The sequence below is a fragment of the Equus quagga genome, chromosome 10 (genome assembly GCF_021613505.1).
Source record: "Equus quagga isolate Etosha38 chromosome 10, UCLA_HA_Equagga_1.0, whole genome shotgun sequence".
Classification (NCBI taxonomy): domain Eukaryota; kingdom Metazoa; phylum Chordata; class Mammalia; order Perissodactyla; family Equidae; genus Equus; species Equus quagga.
Genome location: NC_060276.1, coordinates 25115786 through 25134191, shown reverse-complemented (window position 1 = coordinate 25134191; position 18406 = coordinate 25115786). Strand labels below are relative to the sequence as shown.

The 18406-nt window shown below is 35.7% G+C and overlaps 1 protein-coding gene and 1 pseudogene across 7 annotated transcripts in view; one reads left to right on the top strand and one right to left on the bottom strand.

Annotated features, from left to right (window-relative positions):
* The first annotated feature begins 3142 nt into the window (after nt 1–3142).
* LOC124245936 (tyrosine-protein kinase Fer-like) lies at nt 3143–10884 on the top strand (annotated as a pseudogene).
* Nucleotides 5188–18406, bottom strand: part of THOC2 (THO complex subunit 2) — a 100856-nt gene continuing 87637 nt past the window's right edge. For 5 of the 7 annotated variants that reach the window (XM_046673018.1, XM_046673019.1, XM_046673021.1 and 2 more), the window contains exons 34-39: nt 13984–14121; nt 13570–13639; nt 13330–13487; nt 11363–11439; nt 10897–10942; nt 5188–5321 (exon numbers count right to left, since the gene is read on the bottom strand). In XM_046673018.1, the coding sequence (XP_046528974.1) occupies nt 10915–10942; nt 11363–11439; nt 13330–13487; nt 13570–13639; nt 13984–14121 (471 nt within the window). In that variant the 3' untranslated portion in view covers nt 5188–5321; nt 10897–10914. Of the gene's footprint in view, nt 5322–10896; nt 10943–10963; nt 11440–13329; nt 13488–13569; nt 13640–13983; nt 14122–18406 lie in introns of those variants that run through there. The other 2 variants (XM_046673020.1, XM_046673022.1) reach the window with 2 other exon arrangements.

The window sequence follows — 18406 nt, the reverse complement described above, 5'->3', positions numbered from 1 at the left end:
ATGAGTTGAAGTGGTGGCCATCAGCTAACATTCAGGGTCATTACAAGATACATCTCCTTGTTTTATTTACTGAAAAGATAAGGTTCTTCTTATCTTTGCAAAGAAGTTTCTTTCAGGCTTCACTGCCAGAAAATGTTCTTCTCCACTAAGACTAGCTTTTTATTTGGACACTGTAATTCCTGTAATTCACCACATTACCTTCTCTGTGTGGCCTGCCAGGTTACTCAGAGCCAATTCATAGCCCCAGTGTACACAACATTTTGGGGTATTAACCTTATTTAGGGTATTAATTTCACCCAGAAATCAAATTTTCTCATTTATTTTTGCTGAGGAATATTAGCCCTGAGCTAACATCTATGCCAGTCTTCCTCTACTTTATGTGTGATGCCACCACAGCATGGCTGATGAGTGGTGTAGGTCCATGCCTGGGATCCGAACCCATGAACCCGGGCTGCTGAAGTGGAGTGCACTGAACTTAACCATTACGCCATTGGGCTGGTCTCCATTTATTGTTTAAATACTGAATGCTTTTTCATAAATCCTTTTTGGAACGTGGTTGGGTAGAAATAAAACAATTACATAATTGCTGGGGAAAGAATAAGACTACTAGGATTTCCACCCAAACTTGGCTAAAGTGCTTCCTTGAAATAGAAAGTGGTCTATACCATGGACCAGTGACTTACCAACAATAAACTGCAAATCACTTGTAGATCATCTGACGAGGCAAGGCAAGATGTTCTAACTTTTGTCCTTACCGTTTAAGACAAGGTAGACGCATGGACGACTGTCTTCCAACTTCTCACCAGCTCGAGACAGACAGGTTCAGGGTTACTTATAAAGGTTTTAGAGTTCTTTGGAACAAAACCCAGGAAAACAAACTTGCCACCTTAGATGCATCTTTTTGAGAATTGGGTGAACGCTATAGACCTGGAAAAATGCCCATACCACAAACTTGCATTCGATTTTTGGGGTGTCCATAGATAACCTCCAAGTACATTTATGAGCCTAAAGATCTCCTTTCTAGAGAACAGTAAGCTTAGACATTAGTCACTACAGCTCAAAGCTTAGGTCCTGAGAAATCCTACACATTAGATGATTTTCATGTAAAAGGTTGAAAGATGGGTGGGGGATTAGGGATAGCTCCTGCTCACATTAGTAATAAAATATTCATACTATGATAACTGCCTCAAAATATCCTGCTTTGCACATCTTGACTCCACATGGTCACTCTGTATGTAAAGCAGAAAGCCCTACCTCACCCAACCTCCTTACTCAGGTTTATTTTTCCTCAAAGGACCTCCCTCCACCTAACATTAAATATTTGTTTGCCTCCACTGGCCACTAGAATGGAAGTTCCATGAGGGCAGGGACTTTGTTTCACTCAAGGCTGTACCTCTGGTGCACAAGAGGTGTTCAAATATTTTTTGAATAAATCTATAGGATTCTCTATAGGTTTTTGTATATAAAGTTTTACTGGAACTTGATCACGCCCATTCATCTACGTATCGTCTGTGGCTACTTTCACATTATAATGGCAGAGCTTTGGAGTTGCAACGGGTCCACAGAGCCCACAAGGCATCAAATATTTACTATCCGGCCCTTTACAGAAAGTTTGCTGAGTACCAATAGCACTCATTTGGCCCTTATTTCTCAAGCTAGACTGGAAGCACCCTAGGTACAGGAGTTAGGTCTTAATACTCCTTCATACCTAGAACAGAGTAGATGCTCAAAAATAGCTATCATTACATAAATACAGATTTCCTACTTCCAACATAAATTACTAAATTTGGATTTAACTATGCAAAATATTTTCCATCCTCGATGCATTTCTAGCAAGGCCACAACCAAAGACCACCTGTGTTCAAGAATTTAGGGGACAGGGAGAAGAGATACTGACATTTAGTAGGGAACTTTCTAGTTCAAACAATCATGTAATCTTTAAAATGTGATTACAACATAACTGGAAAGCTCTTCTCGGATATGTTTCAGACAAATGATTTTGAGGTGAACTATAGTTATTTTCTCAATGGCAAAATCATTCTAATAATGTATCCTTTCTTTTTACGCCAGGCACACAATGGGTGCTCAACAGTCATTGAATGGATCACTCTCCCATAAATATTGTGCTCATCAATTGCTGCAAATTACAGTTATCTGAAAAGGGGCATCAACATTTATATCCCTTTGACAATTCTAAAATATGCTCAGCATTTCTCAATCCTTTAAAAAAATTATGGCCTTTATTGTGATTCCCTAAAAAACTTTAATTTGCATATGCATCATTGGTTCCAAGGAACTGAAGAGTAAAAGGATAATTCTAGGCATGATATCAGCCACTGTTTACCCCAGGTGCAAAGGTGACCAAATAGGATTTTTTATATCATTGGGTAAGATGTCATTTGAAAACACTGTAGCCCATGGACTAAGACAGAAATAAGAATAAATAGCTAGGAACCTTACTGAAATATCTTTGCTAAGTTATTTTGAATAAGCAACAATATACACAACGATATACAATCATTTGAGAAAACTATTGTTTATTTAGAAAAAAGGTTACACTGGTAGAATTCAGTAGATAAAAAAGTTTTCTTTTAAAAATGTCACTGTGAAACTTTTCCAGACGAAAGTTCAGCAATACAAAACTCCTTTAACTTTGATGCCCCCTCCTTAGATGTGTCTAACATAATTACAAGAAAAAATGGCAAGGGACAAGGGAGTGCTGGTACCTTTTTCTTTTTTAAACAGGTTTTAATGTCATACAAGTACTGTATAAAATGATTCCTAAGCATTGCATAAGACACTGCTCCCACTCTGTTTTTAGTGACTAATATTAAAAACAGGCCAAATAATAAATTAAAACTGAGTTTTAAAATGAGGTAAATTCAAAATGGTTCAATAATTGTTTATTTTCAGTTTCAAACAATAAAAACGAAGCATTTCAGATCAAAAAAACAAACAAAAAAACCAACTAAACCCAGGCAATATTTAGTTAACCTAAAGTGAAATTCTGTACACATGTAACCTTATTTGCTTCTTGGGAACTGTATGCAGCACATTGTGCTAAAAATATGGAATAGTTAACACTTTCAGCCATTTACTGAAAATAAACATGTAGAAACTAAGCAACAAGTTAAATACAATAATGCACAACTCAACAATTTTAAGTTTTCGGCATGGAGCAATACAGCAGGTAACTGAATAATTTAAGGAGATGCAAATGGGCCCTCTTCATTCACAATTCTCAGCAATCTACTCAGGAAAATAAATTTCTGGTCACAGCTGAACAATTTCATTCCAATCTCACCTGAAAGAAACAAAGTGATTATATTGCTAGATAAGAAAGGAAGAAGGAAAAGAAGGAAGGGGGAAAGGAGAGGCGGGAGGTAAAGGGGGAAGGAAAGGAGAGGGAAGGAGAGGAGGAGGAAAAGAGCAGGAAGCCAAGATTTAAGAAAGAAAGAAAAATCAATGAGTTTTGTCAATAACAGAGACTTGAAGTAAGTCCCGGGATAAGGATGAAATATTTCTGGATTTCTTATTTCCTGCTCTTAGAAACCATTAAAGATAGGCACACTATGACGACTTAACAAAAACCATTGAACATTTTGTCTGTGAGAGAGGGAGAGGTAGGGGGAGAGGAGGGAGGAAAGAATGAAATAGAAACAAGTAAAACATTCCACAGGGGCAAGCAACAGCTTTTCAAAAGTAAACAGAACACACAGCAATGAAAAGGAACTGATTTTACATGATCAACAAAAAAAGAGAGAAAAATGACATCACATTTTTCATAGGGACACAATTTTAATAGCGACTTATATCAAGATGCAAGGTCTGCTAAATTATAAAAATTGCTTTAAAAATATATTGACTTAATTACACTCATTTCCTTTCCTTTATGTATTGACATTTTTCAAATACTGCATATTGAAATAAATTCAAAACATGATCATTACAACATGTGGCAAATAACTTCATATCTGCCTAACATTGTTCTCATTCAAATTTTAAACTAATGCTTAACGCATTAAACTTTATTGATGAAAATACTACATTCACATATTTCATAAAACCAGAGCTAGAAGGGCCTTAGAAAATAACCACACTTGCATGAAATGCTGACAAATAATTTACATATTATTTCTATACAGCGTTCTGTTCACACCATGTATAATCTTGACATTACCAATTATAACTGTTGATACACTAATATTGAACTTACAATTTTAACACTTAAAAATCATTGTTCCTGTCCATCACTGATGAATGGATAAACAAAACGTGGTACATAATCATACAATGGAATATTATTCAGTTACAAAAAGAAATGAGTTCTGATACATGCTACAACATGGATGAACCTTGAAAACATGATGCTAAGTGAAAGAAGCCAGACACAAAAGGCCACATATTGCATGATTCCATTTTTATGAAATGTCCAAAACAGGCAAATCCAGAGAGACAGAACGTATACTAGTTGTTTCCAGGGGCTGGGGGAAGGCGAGAATTAGGAGTGACTGCTAACAGGTGTGGGGTCTCTTTTTGGGGTGATGGAAATGTTCTGAAATTAGTGATGATGGTTACAACATAGCTAATAAAAACCACTTTAAAAGGGCAAATTTTCTGTTCTGTGAATTTTCTCTCAATTTTTTAAATTGCAGAAAAAGTCAATGTTCCAATAAAGAGTATCATGGTATCAGTATGGCCATACCTAGAATAAGAAGTGGGTTCTCAATCATAAAGATGTCACAGTAGAAGTACCGGACAAGGAAAATTTTGATGATGCATTTTAGGGCACATTAAAGGATAAAACTGCTGTTGCTGTTAAAACATGTAAAGATGATCTTTCCCAGGAACTGAAATTGAAATTTTTACAAGAAGCCAAAATCCTCAAGCAATATAATCATCCCAATATTTTCAAACTTATAGAAGTTCGCACACAAATACAGCCTATCTACATCATTAAGGAACTGGTTCCAGGAGGCGATTTCCTCTCCTTTCTGAGAAAGAAGGATGAACTAAAACAGTTAGTGAAATTTTCATTAGATGCTGCTTCTGGATGGCGAATCTCGAGTAAAAATTGTATACACAAGGACCTTGCTGCAAGAAATTGCCTGGAGGTGAAAATAATGTTCTGAAAATCAGTGACTTTGGAATGTCTCGTCAAGAGGATGGTGGTGTGTATTCATCTTCTGACTTAAAGCAGATTCCCATTAAATGGACAGCACCAGAAGCTCTTAATTATGGGAGATATCGTTCTGAGAGTGACGCATGGAGCTTTGGCATCCTCCTCTGGGAGACCTTCAGCTTAGGGGTCTGTCCATACCCTGGAATGACAAATCAGCAAGCACAAGAGCAAATGGAAAGAAGATACTTGATGTCAGTCTCTCAGCAGTGTCCAAGGCATATTTATAAAATAATGCTGAAGTGTTGGGATTACAAACTTGAAAACAGTCCCAAGTTCAGTGAACTTCAGAAAGAACTGCCATCAAGAAGAAAGTCACATAGTGATGAAACAGTGCCAAACTCAGCCTTCAGGACTCTATCTTCCAGCAGAGTACTATTTCCTTCACATTAACTTTATTCTAAACGTTATTTTTTATTAACTATTTTTTTAAAATATGTGCCACTTTAACCATTATAAATAAAAAAGCACAGGCTCTAAAATGCAAGAGTTCACACAGATCTATCTTTTTCACATCTAGGACTGTTGACTGTTTCTCAAAGAGTTTCCACTTCAGGCTCAGTTCAGAATCAGCTGTCTCCCATCCTAGATACCTCTACTCTATTGGTACTATAAATTGCATTGGTAATATCATGTTTGCAGGACACATTCCAGAAAAGATGGCCTTCCATTCTGCTAAGACAAAATTATATTTGTAAACATAACTTTCTACTGGGGATTATCTGGACATCCTGGGGTTTTTCTTTTTCTTTTCTTTTTTTGGGTGGCCAGAAATAGGCCCTGCTGTATGAGTAAGGTTGTCCTTTACCTATATTCCCGCCATGCTCTCCTCCTTTGTCAGGGCATCAGAAAACTATGCCTGAAACGCACTCAAAGAGCACCTTCTCAGAGTTGAGGCAGCTGATTTTAAATAGTGTTATTTTATAGAGAGCTGTGACAGCAAGAAGCAAGTTTGAAAAGCAGTGTGGTCTGGAGAAAAGAGTAGCTAGACTGGTGGTCAAAGTAGAGAAGAAACACAAATATAAAATCAGCCTTCTTATCAGAGGCATGCCTTTATAAACACACACACACTTTCTAATTTTATGATCAAACTCACTAAAAAGGTCCTAAGAAATGTTTCAATAGTTTATATATTCTTCATAAAAGAGCCTTCTTGATGGCAACAAAACTTCTTCAGAGAAACTACAAATACAAGCCCACCAAATTAATAGATTATTTTTGGTTCAGTATCTTCACCTCAAAGCAGGCCTCCCAGAATTTAGTTCTCTTCATTTGGTTCCCGACCAGTGTCTGAAGCTGCCAGGACTTTATGATCCTAGTTCACACACACACCACCTCCCACAAGTAGAAAGACATATATATGGATGAAGTTGACAGTTAAAAAGTCAAATGAACACTTATGAAGAAAGAAGTTACAGGAGAAAGATATAGGGACAGCCATCCTAATTTCACTTTACTCTTTCATGTACCCTTATATTGCTACCTAGGAATTCTTATGACAGCAAACACAATTGCTGAGATGTTCAATGCGGATAAAATGTAACACAGAGGTAAAACTGGGATTCTGTTGAACTGAATCTTAGCGCACCCAGGGACGCCTCTCAGGATAAACGTGTGTGTAGGGGTAGTCATATTCAGGGGTAAATGTGGCATGAGAGCCTTTTGTAAGTGCTCAGGCCTATGTCCAAATAAAAAAACAGCACAGCACCTTAGTGAATATTTGGTCTACCTTAAGTGGAAGAAAGAAAACAGAAAATTCCTCCTATTCTCTCCAACTATTTGGTGTCTACGAATATCAGCACACAGAACTCACACCCAGTATTTTTAAAGAGTATAAAGGATGGTAATGAAGAGAAAAACAGTTTGTGTCTATCATTTCAATCTCCTAACTCATACACATTTAATGATCACTACATACAGACTCAAATGAAAGAATAAAAAACCCACTATCAAAATTATGTTGCAGTACATAAAGCAACGTCTTCTTAAACAGTAAGTATACCATCAAATGCTGTAAATAAACTGAACCTTTTTTTGAGGGCAAAAAAGTCAATCCTGTTTCTCATCAGTCCCAAAGAGATATACTTAATAATTCTGTACATAGCCCTCCATGTGAAGTTAATAAAGTATCTGAAACACAGCAGGTAATAAAGAAAAGTACTTGGCTGTTTGATTAGAAAAAGGGATGAAGTTACTGCCTTCAACAAAATCACAAACTAAGGAGAGTGATATGTAACATACTCATATATACATGTGAATCAGTGACTGCGACTCCGTAGGCAAGCCGAAACGCACACACGTAAGCAATGGGAAACTAATGACAAAGAAACTTAATTGAACACTCCCTACTCCAACACATCCTACCAGTTATCTAGAACTATGCCTCAACACGGCAACACATTCTTAAAATAAGCAATCGTTAAGCACTCAGGACGTCAGTATGGACTCAAGAAAAAAGACTCAGAGCAGGAATTACCAAATCAATTGTTTACAGGGGCTAATATATAATGGAAACAAATGAAGTAAGCTGGGTGGGGACTGACAGGTAAACTATAAGATCCACTCACTATAATAAGGGCGACAGCACCTAGGCAGGTCTAACTGATTGCTGCCATGGAGAAATCAGGACACAACATTGCCAGATGTTCCAATTCTTCAAGAGAAACTGAAATTTGGATTTTGTCACCTCTTCTGATTTTTAAAGGCAATCAATTAAAAAATGTTAAATATCATGTGAGGCCAAGAAGGTACACCTAACAAGCCGCATTCCGCCCAAAGGCTGAGAATTTGCAACCTTAGGTTTAAAGGATAAAAGAGTTAAGTATGAGACTGGAGGTAAGAGAGGGACCTGCAAAATATATTAGGCCTCGATGGAGTGGAGGATTAGAACACGAATGTAGTATACTATAAATACATATGGATAGAATACAGCTAACTGCTAATGTTCTCTGAAATCAAGAATCAAAAATCAAAGTCCAAAAAGATTGAACTTCTCAAAGTCTGGGAGCACATCTCAGTTTCACAAAAGGACTCTCCAAAGTTAGCTGAGCTGAACATTCATGAATTGAGGACCACATACATCAAATTAAAATTGAGAAGCTAAGGGACGGTTTTAAGAGGAAAAATTTAATATAGGCATTTTTAAAGATTAAACTAAGGGAAAAGGTTAAAGGCAAAGCAGTAGTGTTCAAGAGACTAAATCAAGGCGAGATAAGATGAATTTGGATAAAGACTACTTTAACAATAAGAAGATACAGAGAACATGCAGAAAGGATTTTACAACTAAAAGTGATGAGACAGGAAAAGAAGACAAAAGACTTTGGAAGGAATTTAATCTGGGTCACATTTATATACTGTATTTTCTTAATTCTAGTGTGATCATTTTAATGTTTCTTACAAATCAATGTCATTTCTCTATCCATCCTTCTCAAAAATCAGTTCTAGAAATCAACAATGAATCTTAGAATTAATGACATCTTTGAATCATGGAAATGTGACATATGTATCAGCTCTCTTTTCTGAAGAATGTAAAATAAATAAAAATGGGAGCAGGGCGCAGCAGATTTGAAGTAGCCTAAAGGTAAATGGTGCCAATCAGAAATGATGAGACCTCTGAAGGAAAAGGAAGAAGAGAAAGACCTGACCAACCCTAGAAGACAACCAAAAGGAGGCACGCAGAACAGCCAGAAAAAGGAAAAGTCAACCAGAGCCTCACAAAATTAAGAGTCTACCCAAGAAGAAAGTATAGTACATAGCTGTCAACAAGAAATTGAACAGGATGATCATCAAGCTAAACGCATCTTAAAAGGATATCTGAATTTAGAAGCTTTGCTACAAAACCACCAGTTTAACATCTAACATCCAGGCCACTCTTTTCATGGCTTTGGTCCTGAGAGTTTAAACAGAGAAGTAAAGTACAAACCCACGGCCTGTGTGAATAAGAACTCAAAAGAAATCTGTAACATAACCTTCACATACCAAGGAATAAAATTTACGTACTAAGTAGGAGAGATGTATAAAATCACAGAGAAAGTTGTCAGTGACAATTGTTGGCCCATTCCTAATGAAGGTCTAAGTGGTAGAGTTTTTTTTGTTTTCTTTAATAAGGAGATCACGTGAAAGCAAGAAGTAAAAAGCAAAATGCCAAACTAAAAGAATGTTAAGGTGAAGAATGAAAAAAAGAAGAAAGATTAAGAGTCTATATTTCACTAGGGCAGACAGCTAGTTGTGGGGGCAGGAGATGGCTAGAATTGAAGAATGGACAATTAATATTTCTTTTATAATCTTTCTAATTTAAAAGAAACTACTAAATTCTACACGCATTTACTTACTCTACTACTTACATAACAAGCACAGAATAACACAGCAGAAAAAGCATACAATTTGTCAGGAAGTTACCTATCTGGCAACCTCAAATCCCTGCTTTGCAGTCAAAATAAATATGACAAAATCCATACCCTAGAGCTCACACCCTCATACAGACCAGGCTCTCAGATCTTTTTGACTCTCAATTTAAACAACTGTAAACAGTCTTGGTTATTTATCTATCTGGTCTCATAAAAGATTAGAAGCAGCAAATAATATTAGGAGGAGAGTATAGAAAGCAAGTTTACTTGATATCATTAAGAAGTGACAGCTAATACGGAAGAAGACGGGCTATGAAAAAAGAGTCAATAACTTCAAACACAGTCATCTCGAATCATTAAATGTAGAGAGCAAATTCTCCTATATAACTCAATAATCCTAAGGCATCACCGAACAGTAACTATTCAGATGATGATCTGAGTGCCCAAAAAGGACTATATTAGGTTCTGAACACTCTGTTGACTGAGATTGAGCGGCTATTGTCTACATACAATTTATTTAGGATGATTAAAACACTTTTTAAACCTCACATTAAGGTATACCTTGAAAACAAAGTTGCATATTTTAAATTCCAGAACTAAAACCATAGACCATATTTTTTGGCTTCGCAAAACATGGGCAGTCATAGAAAAAGAGGCACAAAAATCTCTAGATAACATGTCTGCATGAAAAGGCAAAAAAGAAGAACAGAGAACACTAAAAGGGCAAGAAGACCTATGTTTCAGTATTGGCTCTGTCAGCTAATAACTCTGTCACCCTCTTCAACTTAACCTCCCAGAGTCCCAGTTTCCTTCCCCTGTAAAATGCAGATACGACCACCACCTACAAGGCTATAGGTACCTAAAAAAGGTAATTATCCAGAGAAGATTGGAATGAATGGTGAAGAGAAAGCCAGATGTTCTTAAATACATTTTGGTGCTTAAAAAAAAAAAAACAACACGTGTCTAATCAGCAAGCTTAAAACAAAAAGAGCTTAAAAATAACTGTGAATCTTGGGCCAGCCCCATGGCCAAGTGGTTAAAGTTCCGCACACTCCACTTTGGCGGCACAGGTTTGCACATTCAGATCCCAGATGCCGACCTACTCCACTCATCAGCCATGCCATGGAGGCATCCCACATACAAAAAATAGAGGAAGACTGGCATAGATGTTAGCTCAGGGCAAATCTTCCTAACCAAAAAAAAAAATCACTGTGAATTTTGTTTTGCAGCTATACCCAAAGACCTGGTCATTATATTTAGAAGAAAAATTCTAAAATGTATCTTACAAAAATGGATCTAGTTGCTTCAACATTTTCAGATCCCATTTTATATTTATATCTTTAAATGAAAAGTAGGTGAGAGAACACTCACCTTGATTGAAAGTCTTCATTATCTGTGCTTGTCCGAGGACTTATGAGTAGATGACAAATTAAGGAAAAACAACTTTGGAAAAAAAAGAATGTGTCTCATCTTTTAGTACAATCTCTCAGCCTGCAGGCGTAATTGGCTCTGACCAGCCTGGGAGCCTCAAACTCTACCAGCTCTGCTCATCTGCAGCATCTTCTTGCCCTTCTATTATTCCCCATGACCCCAGCCCAAGGGACTCTAAATCCCTTGGTGGCATAAAACAACCTGAGTCACCACGGAAGTTTAAAAAAAAAAAGTCTCCCACTTCCATATTTGGTACATTTGAGAGGGTTAACTGGAGAGATCATTTAAAAACTAATAAGCCCTTAATAATTTAGACCACATACTATAAGGGGACAATTCTAAACCTGACCAGTATCAAAGCTTTCCATTACACTGATTAAAAACATCAATAAGATGAAAAGGATATTGTTTCTTCTCTTCCTTTCCTCCTGAACTGTCTCGTTTCTCTTTCTTTTCTATCTTTTCTTTATCATGCCTGGACTCCTGTAAGAAATGATGGAATTAGTTGGGGAATGGAAAACCAAATATACAAATCAGCTCAAAATCCCTTTTCATCACCTGCCAGTTACAAATTTTTCTTCAAAAACTTAGGTAATATGATACCAAAAGAACAAGAAACAAAAGAAAAAAAATGGAGTTCATCAAAAGTAAGAAGTTTCATGCATCAAAGAACACTATCAAGAAAGCGAAAAGACAACCTACAGAATGGGAGAAAATATGTGCAAATCATATATCTCATAAGGATCTAGTATCCAGACTATATAAAGAATTCTTACAACTGAGCAACAAAAAGACAGACAATCCAATTAAAAAATGGCCAAAGCATCTGAATAGATTTCTTCAAAGAAGATATACAAATAACCAACAAGCACATGAAAAGATGCTCAATGTCATTTGTCATTAAGGAGATGCAAAATCAAAACCACAAGGAGATACCACTTCACACCCACTAGGATGGCTATAATAAACAAAACAAAAACAGAAAATAACAAGTATCGGCAAGGATGTAGAGAAATTGGCACCCTCATACATTGCAGGTAGAAATGTAAACTGTGCAGTCGCTGTGGAAAACAGTTTGGCAGTTCCTCAGAAAGCTAAACATAGCATTACCATATAATCCAGAAATTCTACTCCTGGGTACACACACAAAAGAACTGAAAGTAGGTATTCAAACAAACACTTCATAGCAGCACACAAATGTTCACAGTACCACTATTCACAATAGCCAAAAGGTGGAAAACAACACAAAAGTCCATCAACTAATGAATCGATAAACAAATATGGTATATTCACACAATGGAATATTATTCAGCCATAAAAAGAAATGAAGTATTGATACATGCTATACCATGGAAGAATCTCAAAAACAATATGCTAAGTGAAAGAAATCAGACACAAAAGGCCACATTATTATACAATTCCATTTATATGAAACATCCAAAATTGGTAAATCCAGAGAGACAGAAGCAGATTAGTAGTTGCCAGGGGCTAAAGGGAGGGGGAAATGGGGAATGACTGCTTAGAGGGTATGCAGTTGAACTTTGGGGTGATGAAAATGTTTTGGAACTAGCTAGAGATGATGATTGCACAACACTGTAAATATACTAAATGCCACTGGATTGTACATTTTAAAACGCTTAATTTTATGTTATGTGAATTTTACCTCAATTAACAAAATACTTAGTTAAAAGGAGCAGTGTCTCTTTTAAAGCATACAGAAATTTTAAAACTATCACTTTATAATTTTCTAAAACTGCTTTTAAGAACTATAAATATATGACATATATTTTGAATATATACCATAATAATGCTTCATAAACACTTCATACTTTAGTAATGACTTGCTTACTTTATGGCAGATGCATGAGATGCATTTTGAATGTTATCCATTAAGAGAATGCACACTAAATTTGACAACCAAATACAAACTTGCAAACACATAAGTTTATTAGGAGAAAATGTTACAAAAATGTTTAAAATTAACAATAAAGACTTTATGATAGTGTAATCATCAGGGAGAAAATGTGACTATTTAAATCTCATGAATGAAAAGAAACTAAAAGCATCATGGGCGGGCGGGGGGGGGCAGAAAACACAAAATGAGAGGCAGAAACTCAATGAACAGAAGTAGGCGGGAGTGGAATGGAGAGGAAAGGAATTTCAGGAGTAAACTAATTCTACCCTCCCAGTAATCTGGGACTAAACTGGCTCAAATTCCCCAGGTAACCTGCCCTCCTCCAATGCTTCCCTTTTCCCACCCCCAAATAATTAACAAAAGACTATTTGACTACAAAAAATCACAGTATTTGCTAAATTTTCAAAGGGCTGATTTTCTAAGAAAAAGCATATTGTTCTTTTGTTTTCCTAATTTACCTTTTTGCCACCGGAGGAGATTTTATCCATCTTTTCTGATTTAAATGAATCGCCGCCTTTTTCTTTGCCTGAAGATTTTGACTTATTTTTTTCCTTGTCTTTCTCATTTGGATAAGGAGACTCACATGGACTTTCACTTTTGTGTTTTGAAACCCCCACTAAAATTATAAAAAAGAATCATAAAAGCCTTTTCCAATTCAGTTTGTTGATTGCTTGGAAAGTATTGATAAGTCTACCTACTTGTTCCATTTTCCTCTTTTCGCCTCTTGGTTAAGTCCGGTGGCACTTCACGGTCACTGTTTGAGTGATCCTAGAACCAAGAATTGTGAACTACAATGATCAAGGGTTTATGTTTTTTGTTTTAAAGTACTACTTTTATATAAGAAGGGCACAGCTAACTAGCACTGGAGAATATCTGCAGCAGTCTCACACACTTGGTAAAATGACATGAAAGACAAGCAGAGCTGGTAGAGATTATTAGGCTGAAGATCCTTATCACTGCAGAAGATTCAAATGCACTTTAGGGTGAAAATACCAGTTAAAACACTAAATAACAGACTGCCATGCAACAAACTAGTACTTTATAAAAGGCAACAAACACGCTACTGTACACGATAATGAGCTTTCCAAGCTAGTTTTAAAAAAATTACAAACCCTTTTCCGCTCTTTCCTGTCCTTTTCATCTTTTTTCTCTCTTTCTCTGGATCTTTCCCTCGACTTGTCCAAATCTTTCTTGTCCATTTCTCTCTCCTTACTCTTGGACAGTGGTAGAGGAGTATGATTAAGGTAGAGCTGTTAAATTAAGGCAATATTACTAAAGATTATTAGTTTTCCAGTATTGGCACCATTTGCTTGATTGTTTATTTAATGAAAGACAATTGGTAGTTAGACCCAAAGTCAAAACTGGTCAGCTGTCTGGATTATGAGAGGTAAAATAAAAGAACATAGCACAAATTATGCAAACACTTCAATTCCTGGCCTTATAAAAATTATCATTTAAACTCAATCAGTTCATTCCTGCCTCAACTGAGACGACTCAGTAAATTCACAACTACAATTCCTTTTTATAGCTTTATTGTGAAGACCTATAACCACCATTACAAGAGACCATATGTGAAAAATAGTGACTGGACTTTCTCTACTGTAAAAAAATACAAACCTCTACACAGTCATGAAAATTTTAAATAGTTTTTCCATCCACTGATAAGCAATCGATGACAGTGAGCAAAAGTATAAAATAAAACCTAGCCATGACTTTACTAGTCTTTTCTGCCTCAGCATACACCATGCATAGATTATGCTAAATTATTATCACAAATGTAAAGGCTGCATATTACCTACTTCTGAAAGCACTCTAATTTCTATCAAATAATCATAACTGACTGTGGAATTTGCCTTACTGGTTCTAAATAGCTCAGAAAACCATATAGTCAGCTGAGGATGATGAAACAACTCAAAGACTGAAAAATGATGAACTGATGTTCTCTGCCTGTTCTTTCTCTGCCAAAAGGCCCACAGGCAATAAAACAGCCAAAGATCAAGGATGTACTAACTCTAAATAATTACGAGAGAACTTTATTTACTTAAGTTGTAAATATGAAAATCCATTACAAAAGAAAATATTAAGGGAGTAATCAGATACCGAACTTTACGGCATTAATAACTGTGCTACGAGCTTACGTTTAAGACATTAAAAGTATTAGGCAGGATAATATTGAATATAACTCATTACAAAACTACACAATTCTAGATATACCTTAGGAATGAAAAGAATAATGAGTCAAAAGTCAAATATTTTTACACAAGGAAATCCCCCTTTGGTATTCAAAGGAATACATGAAAAAAGATGACCATCAGTTTGAGCATTAAAGAAACACTTATTTTTTAACACCATCAAATATTTTCAATTCAGCTGGCTCAGAAATACTGCCATAGCAATGCAGAAGAAGATTCTTTAAAATTTCAATGTTTAAAAGTTGATGATCAACTGAAATAGACAAAATGTTTATTAATAACAAAGAGCAAGAGAATGAGAAACAGTCATAAAAGTGTTTGTCCAAAAGGTACTCTTGCTGGGTATAATGCCCTAAATGACACTTCAAGCTTTTCTAAACTGTAAGGTTTATTCATGTCTTAAGTTAATATTACTTATGAAATTGATGAGACAAAGAAAATAATATATTATTGCAATACTCAAAGATTTCTTTCTCTAAGGAAAGTATTGCTTAATTCTCCCAATAAAAGCCCCCCCAAAACTTGATTACACATAAGTACATGCATGTGTGCGCACACACAGATGAACACACACACACCCCTCCACAAAAATAAAGTTTTTAACTGTGTGCAACATGAATTCTGTATTGCAAGAAATTGGGAAACCTAGAAATTCTCAGAAATATACCCAATTCTATTCCTTCTTCCTACCCTTCTAATAAGCGTTCTGATCACAATACTCTTTTCCACAAAAACATACAGTCTCTCATTGCCTACAGAATAAGATGCATACTCCTTAGCTTAGGTATTCTAAGCTCTTCACAATCTTTGCACAACTATCTCCTATGATGGAGCAACCCAACGCACTCTAGGCTGTGGCTACCATTGCCCCCAACACCTGATCCTTCCCAGCAGTTCTCTTCACCAGAATGGCTGCTCACTTTTATCTTAATCTCTTAAAATCCTACTTAGCCTTCAAAGACAGCTCAAAAGCCATCAGCACTTCAACCACCCCTCAACTCTGCAACTTACTTTCTGGTGAACACTTGTATTACTTCATATTAACCTTTTTTGTGACAGGTATTCCCTATTAATTTCATGTCATTTATTTTTGTCCATAACAGTTTCCAGTATGGTAGAGGAGCTAATGTATTTTTTCTACTTTTACATACTTCCTAGTGCCTTGTACACACGGTGAGTACTCAACACACATTTACCAAATAAAATTAATAATCTGTCTAATTGATCTTTGTGTGGCCTTGTTGGATTTTGGTTTTCATTTGCTTTTATTCTTGACGTTGGGATCATTAGGTCCAAAAAACAATTTGACTGATTTTCATAATCTGTTCAAGAGAATACTGCCACATTGACTTTACTAAGGTTATAATATATAAAGATGGCCTCATTTATAGGCTTAGGTTTGGTTGTAAATCTTTGTTTTAAAATGGTAGACAGAATTAAAAGCTGAATTCTATTTTGACGTGGTTACTGCTGCCCTCCTAAATTAGAGAGGAGACTGGTTAAAGGAGCATACTTTTCACACTTTCTTCATCAAATATAACTGCTAGGATTGCTAGGTGAAAACACAGCTGACTAAAACTAGTACTATGCCAATTGGAAACTGGGGGTAGAAGGTGAACTGAGAGAAAATATCTGGATACTAAACGATTTTTTTCCCAACTAATTCTAGTTGAAAAGCCAAGTCCATGTATTACTTTTAGCATGGATTAGAAAGTGAAAATAGTAACTAATTTAATAAGAGGATTCCAAGGACAAAGCATAAATAGAAAAGGTTAAAATAAAGCAGGGCAACAATTTTATATGTATGAGTGACACAGTAACATGAAAAAACAGACACACATCTTTCAAATCCTCTAAAAAGTAAAAGCTACTCCCGAAACAGTGAGTTTAAAGAGACCATCAATTTTAGAGATCACTCAAGTCCAGTAAAATTTTTTTCTAAGACATTCAGATGCTATTAAACTTTCCTAGACACGTAATACAACAGCAACTACTATGCAGACCAGTAAACTTTGGACACTTTATCGAAGTCCAAGACATAAGAGTTCATTTCAAATATTTAACGAACACCTAATCAAACTGCCAGGTGCCATACTAAGCATTAAGGATCTGAAAAGTGGTATGAGTCACATAATTTTTAGAAGTGTATTTATGTGTCATTTTCAAAATTTTCCGGCTGAATGTGGAATAGATCTATTGAATTTTAAATGCCCACAGAAGTACTATCTTTTTTTTTAAAGGGGAGATGAGGAGATTGACTTGAATCACTGTAATGTAAAGAACCAGACAGACAAACTACTGTTGAAATAGTTGCTAAAAATCAAGGAACCATAAATATTTTTTTGCATTGTTTTTCATTGTGGTAAGAACAGAGGAACCTTAATTTTAGTCTAAGCTTGGTACTAACAAGATATATGCCATTGAGAAAGGATGAAGAACTTTTTTAGTTTCTTGTTTCTCAAAAAGACTACCACCTACCCTATCTACCTCACAGCACTGTTATGAGCATGAAATGAGTTAACATATGCTTATTTCACATATAAGTTTTCTTTTCAAAAGGCTTTCACAAATATAAGGAACCAAAATCTTCATCATCGATTAGAAAATCCAGTTAACTAAAACAGCAGGTTTCGATCTGCTTCCAAGTATGTTTCAGGAAATAAATAGTCACAAGGTAACATTGTTAACCCACGAATATAAAATAGCCCACACAAGCCACTGATGGTTAAGACTGACATACACAATCCCAAACTGGTTATGAAAACCTACTAAATTGCAATACATGTTTAATTTAGCCAATAAAACGTTTTACTTGAAAAGAAAGCGTTCACAGTACAGCTGATACTCTTTTGATTAATACAGTATTTTCTAAAAACAATGCTACAATTTCAGGAAACAGGCACATTGGCTAATCTAAACTGTCAAAAAATTAGTGCTTATTTGCCCAATATCCACAGACATTTCATTATGAAGCTACAGATCTCAAAGCAGTTAGTAATGTCAACTGGCTTTGCTTCAAATTTTCATTTTGTACTGGTCCACCACTATGGAATCATACTTAGCAGATATAAGAGGAGGCAAAGTAGAAAATCAAAGTGAAGGAGGGTACAAATTTTATAATAATAAAGACAAAATAACATGAACAATGGACAATTCAACTACAATAATGAAATGAACTCTGTAATAAGATACACAGACTGCACATTGTTTTTAGTAGTAGAATACTCAAGAAAGTAGAGCAATAGGCAAGAATTAATACTGACAAGTAAACACAACCATCAAGTTAAGTATTCTCCTCCAGGAGAATGATTAGTTTACATCAACCATATTTCTTGATATTACG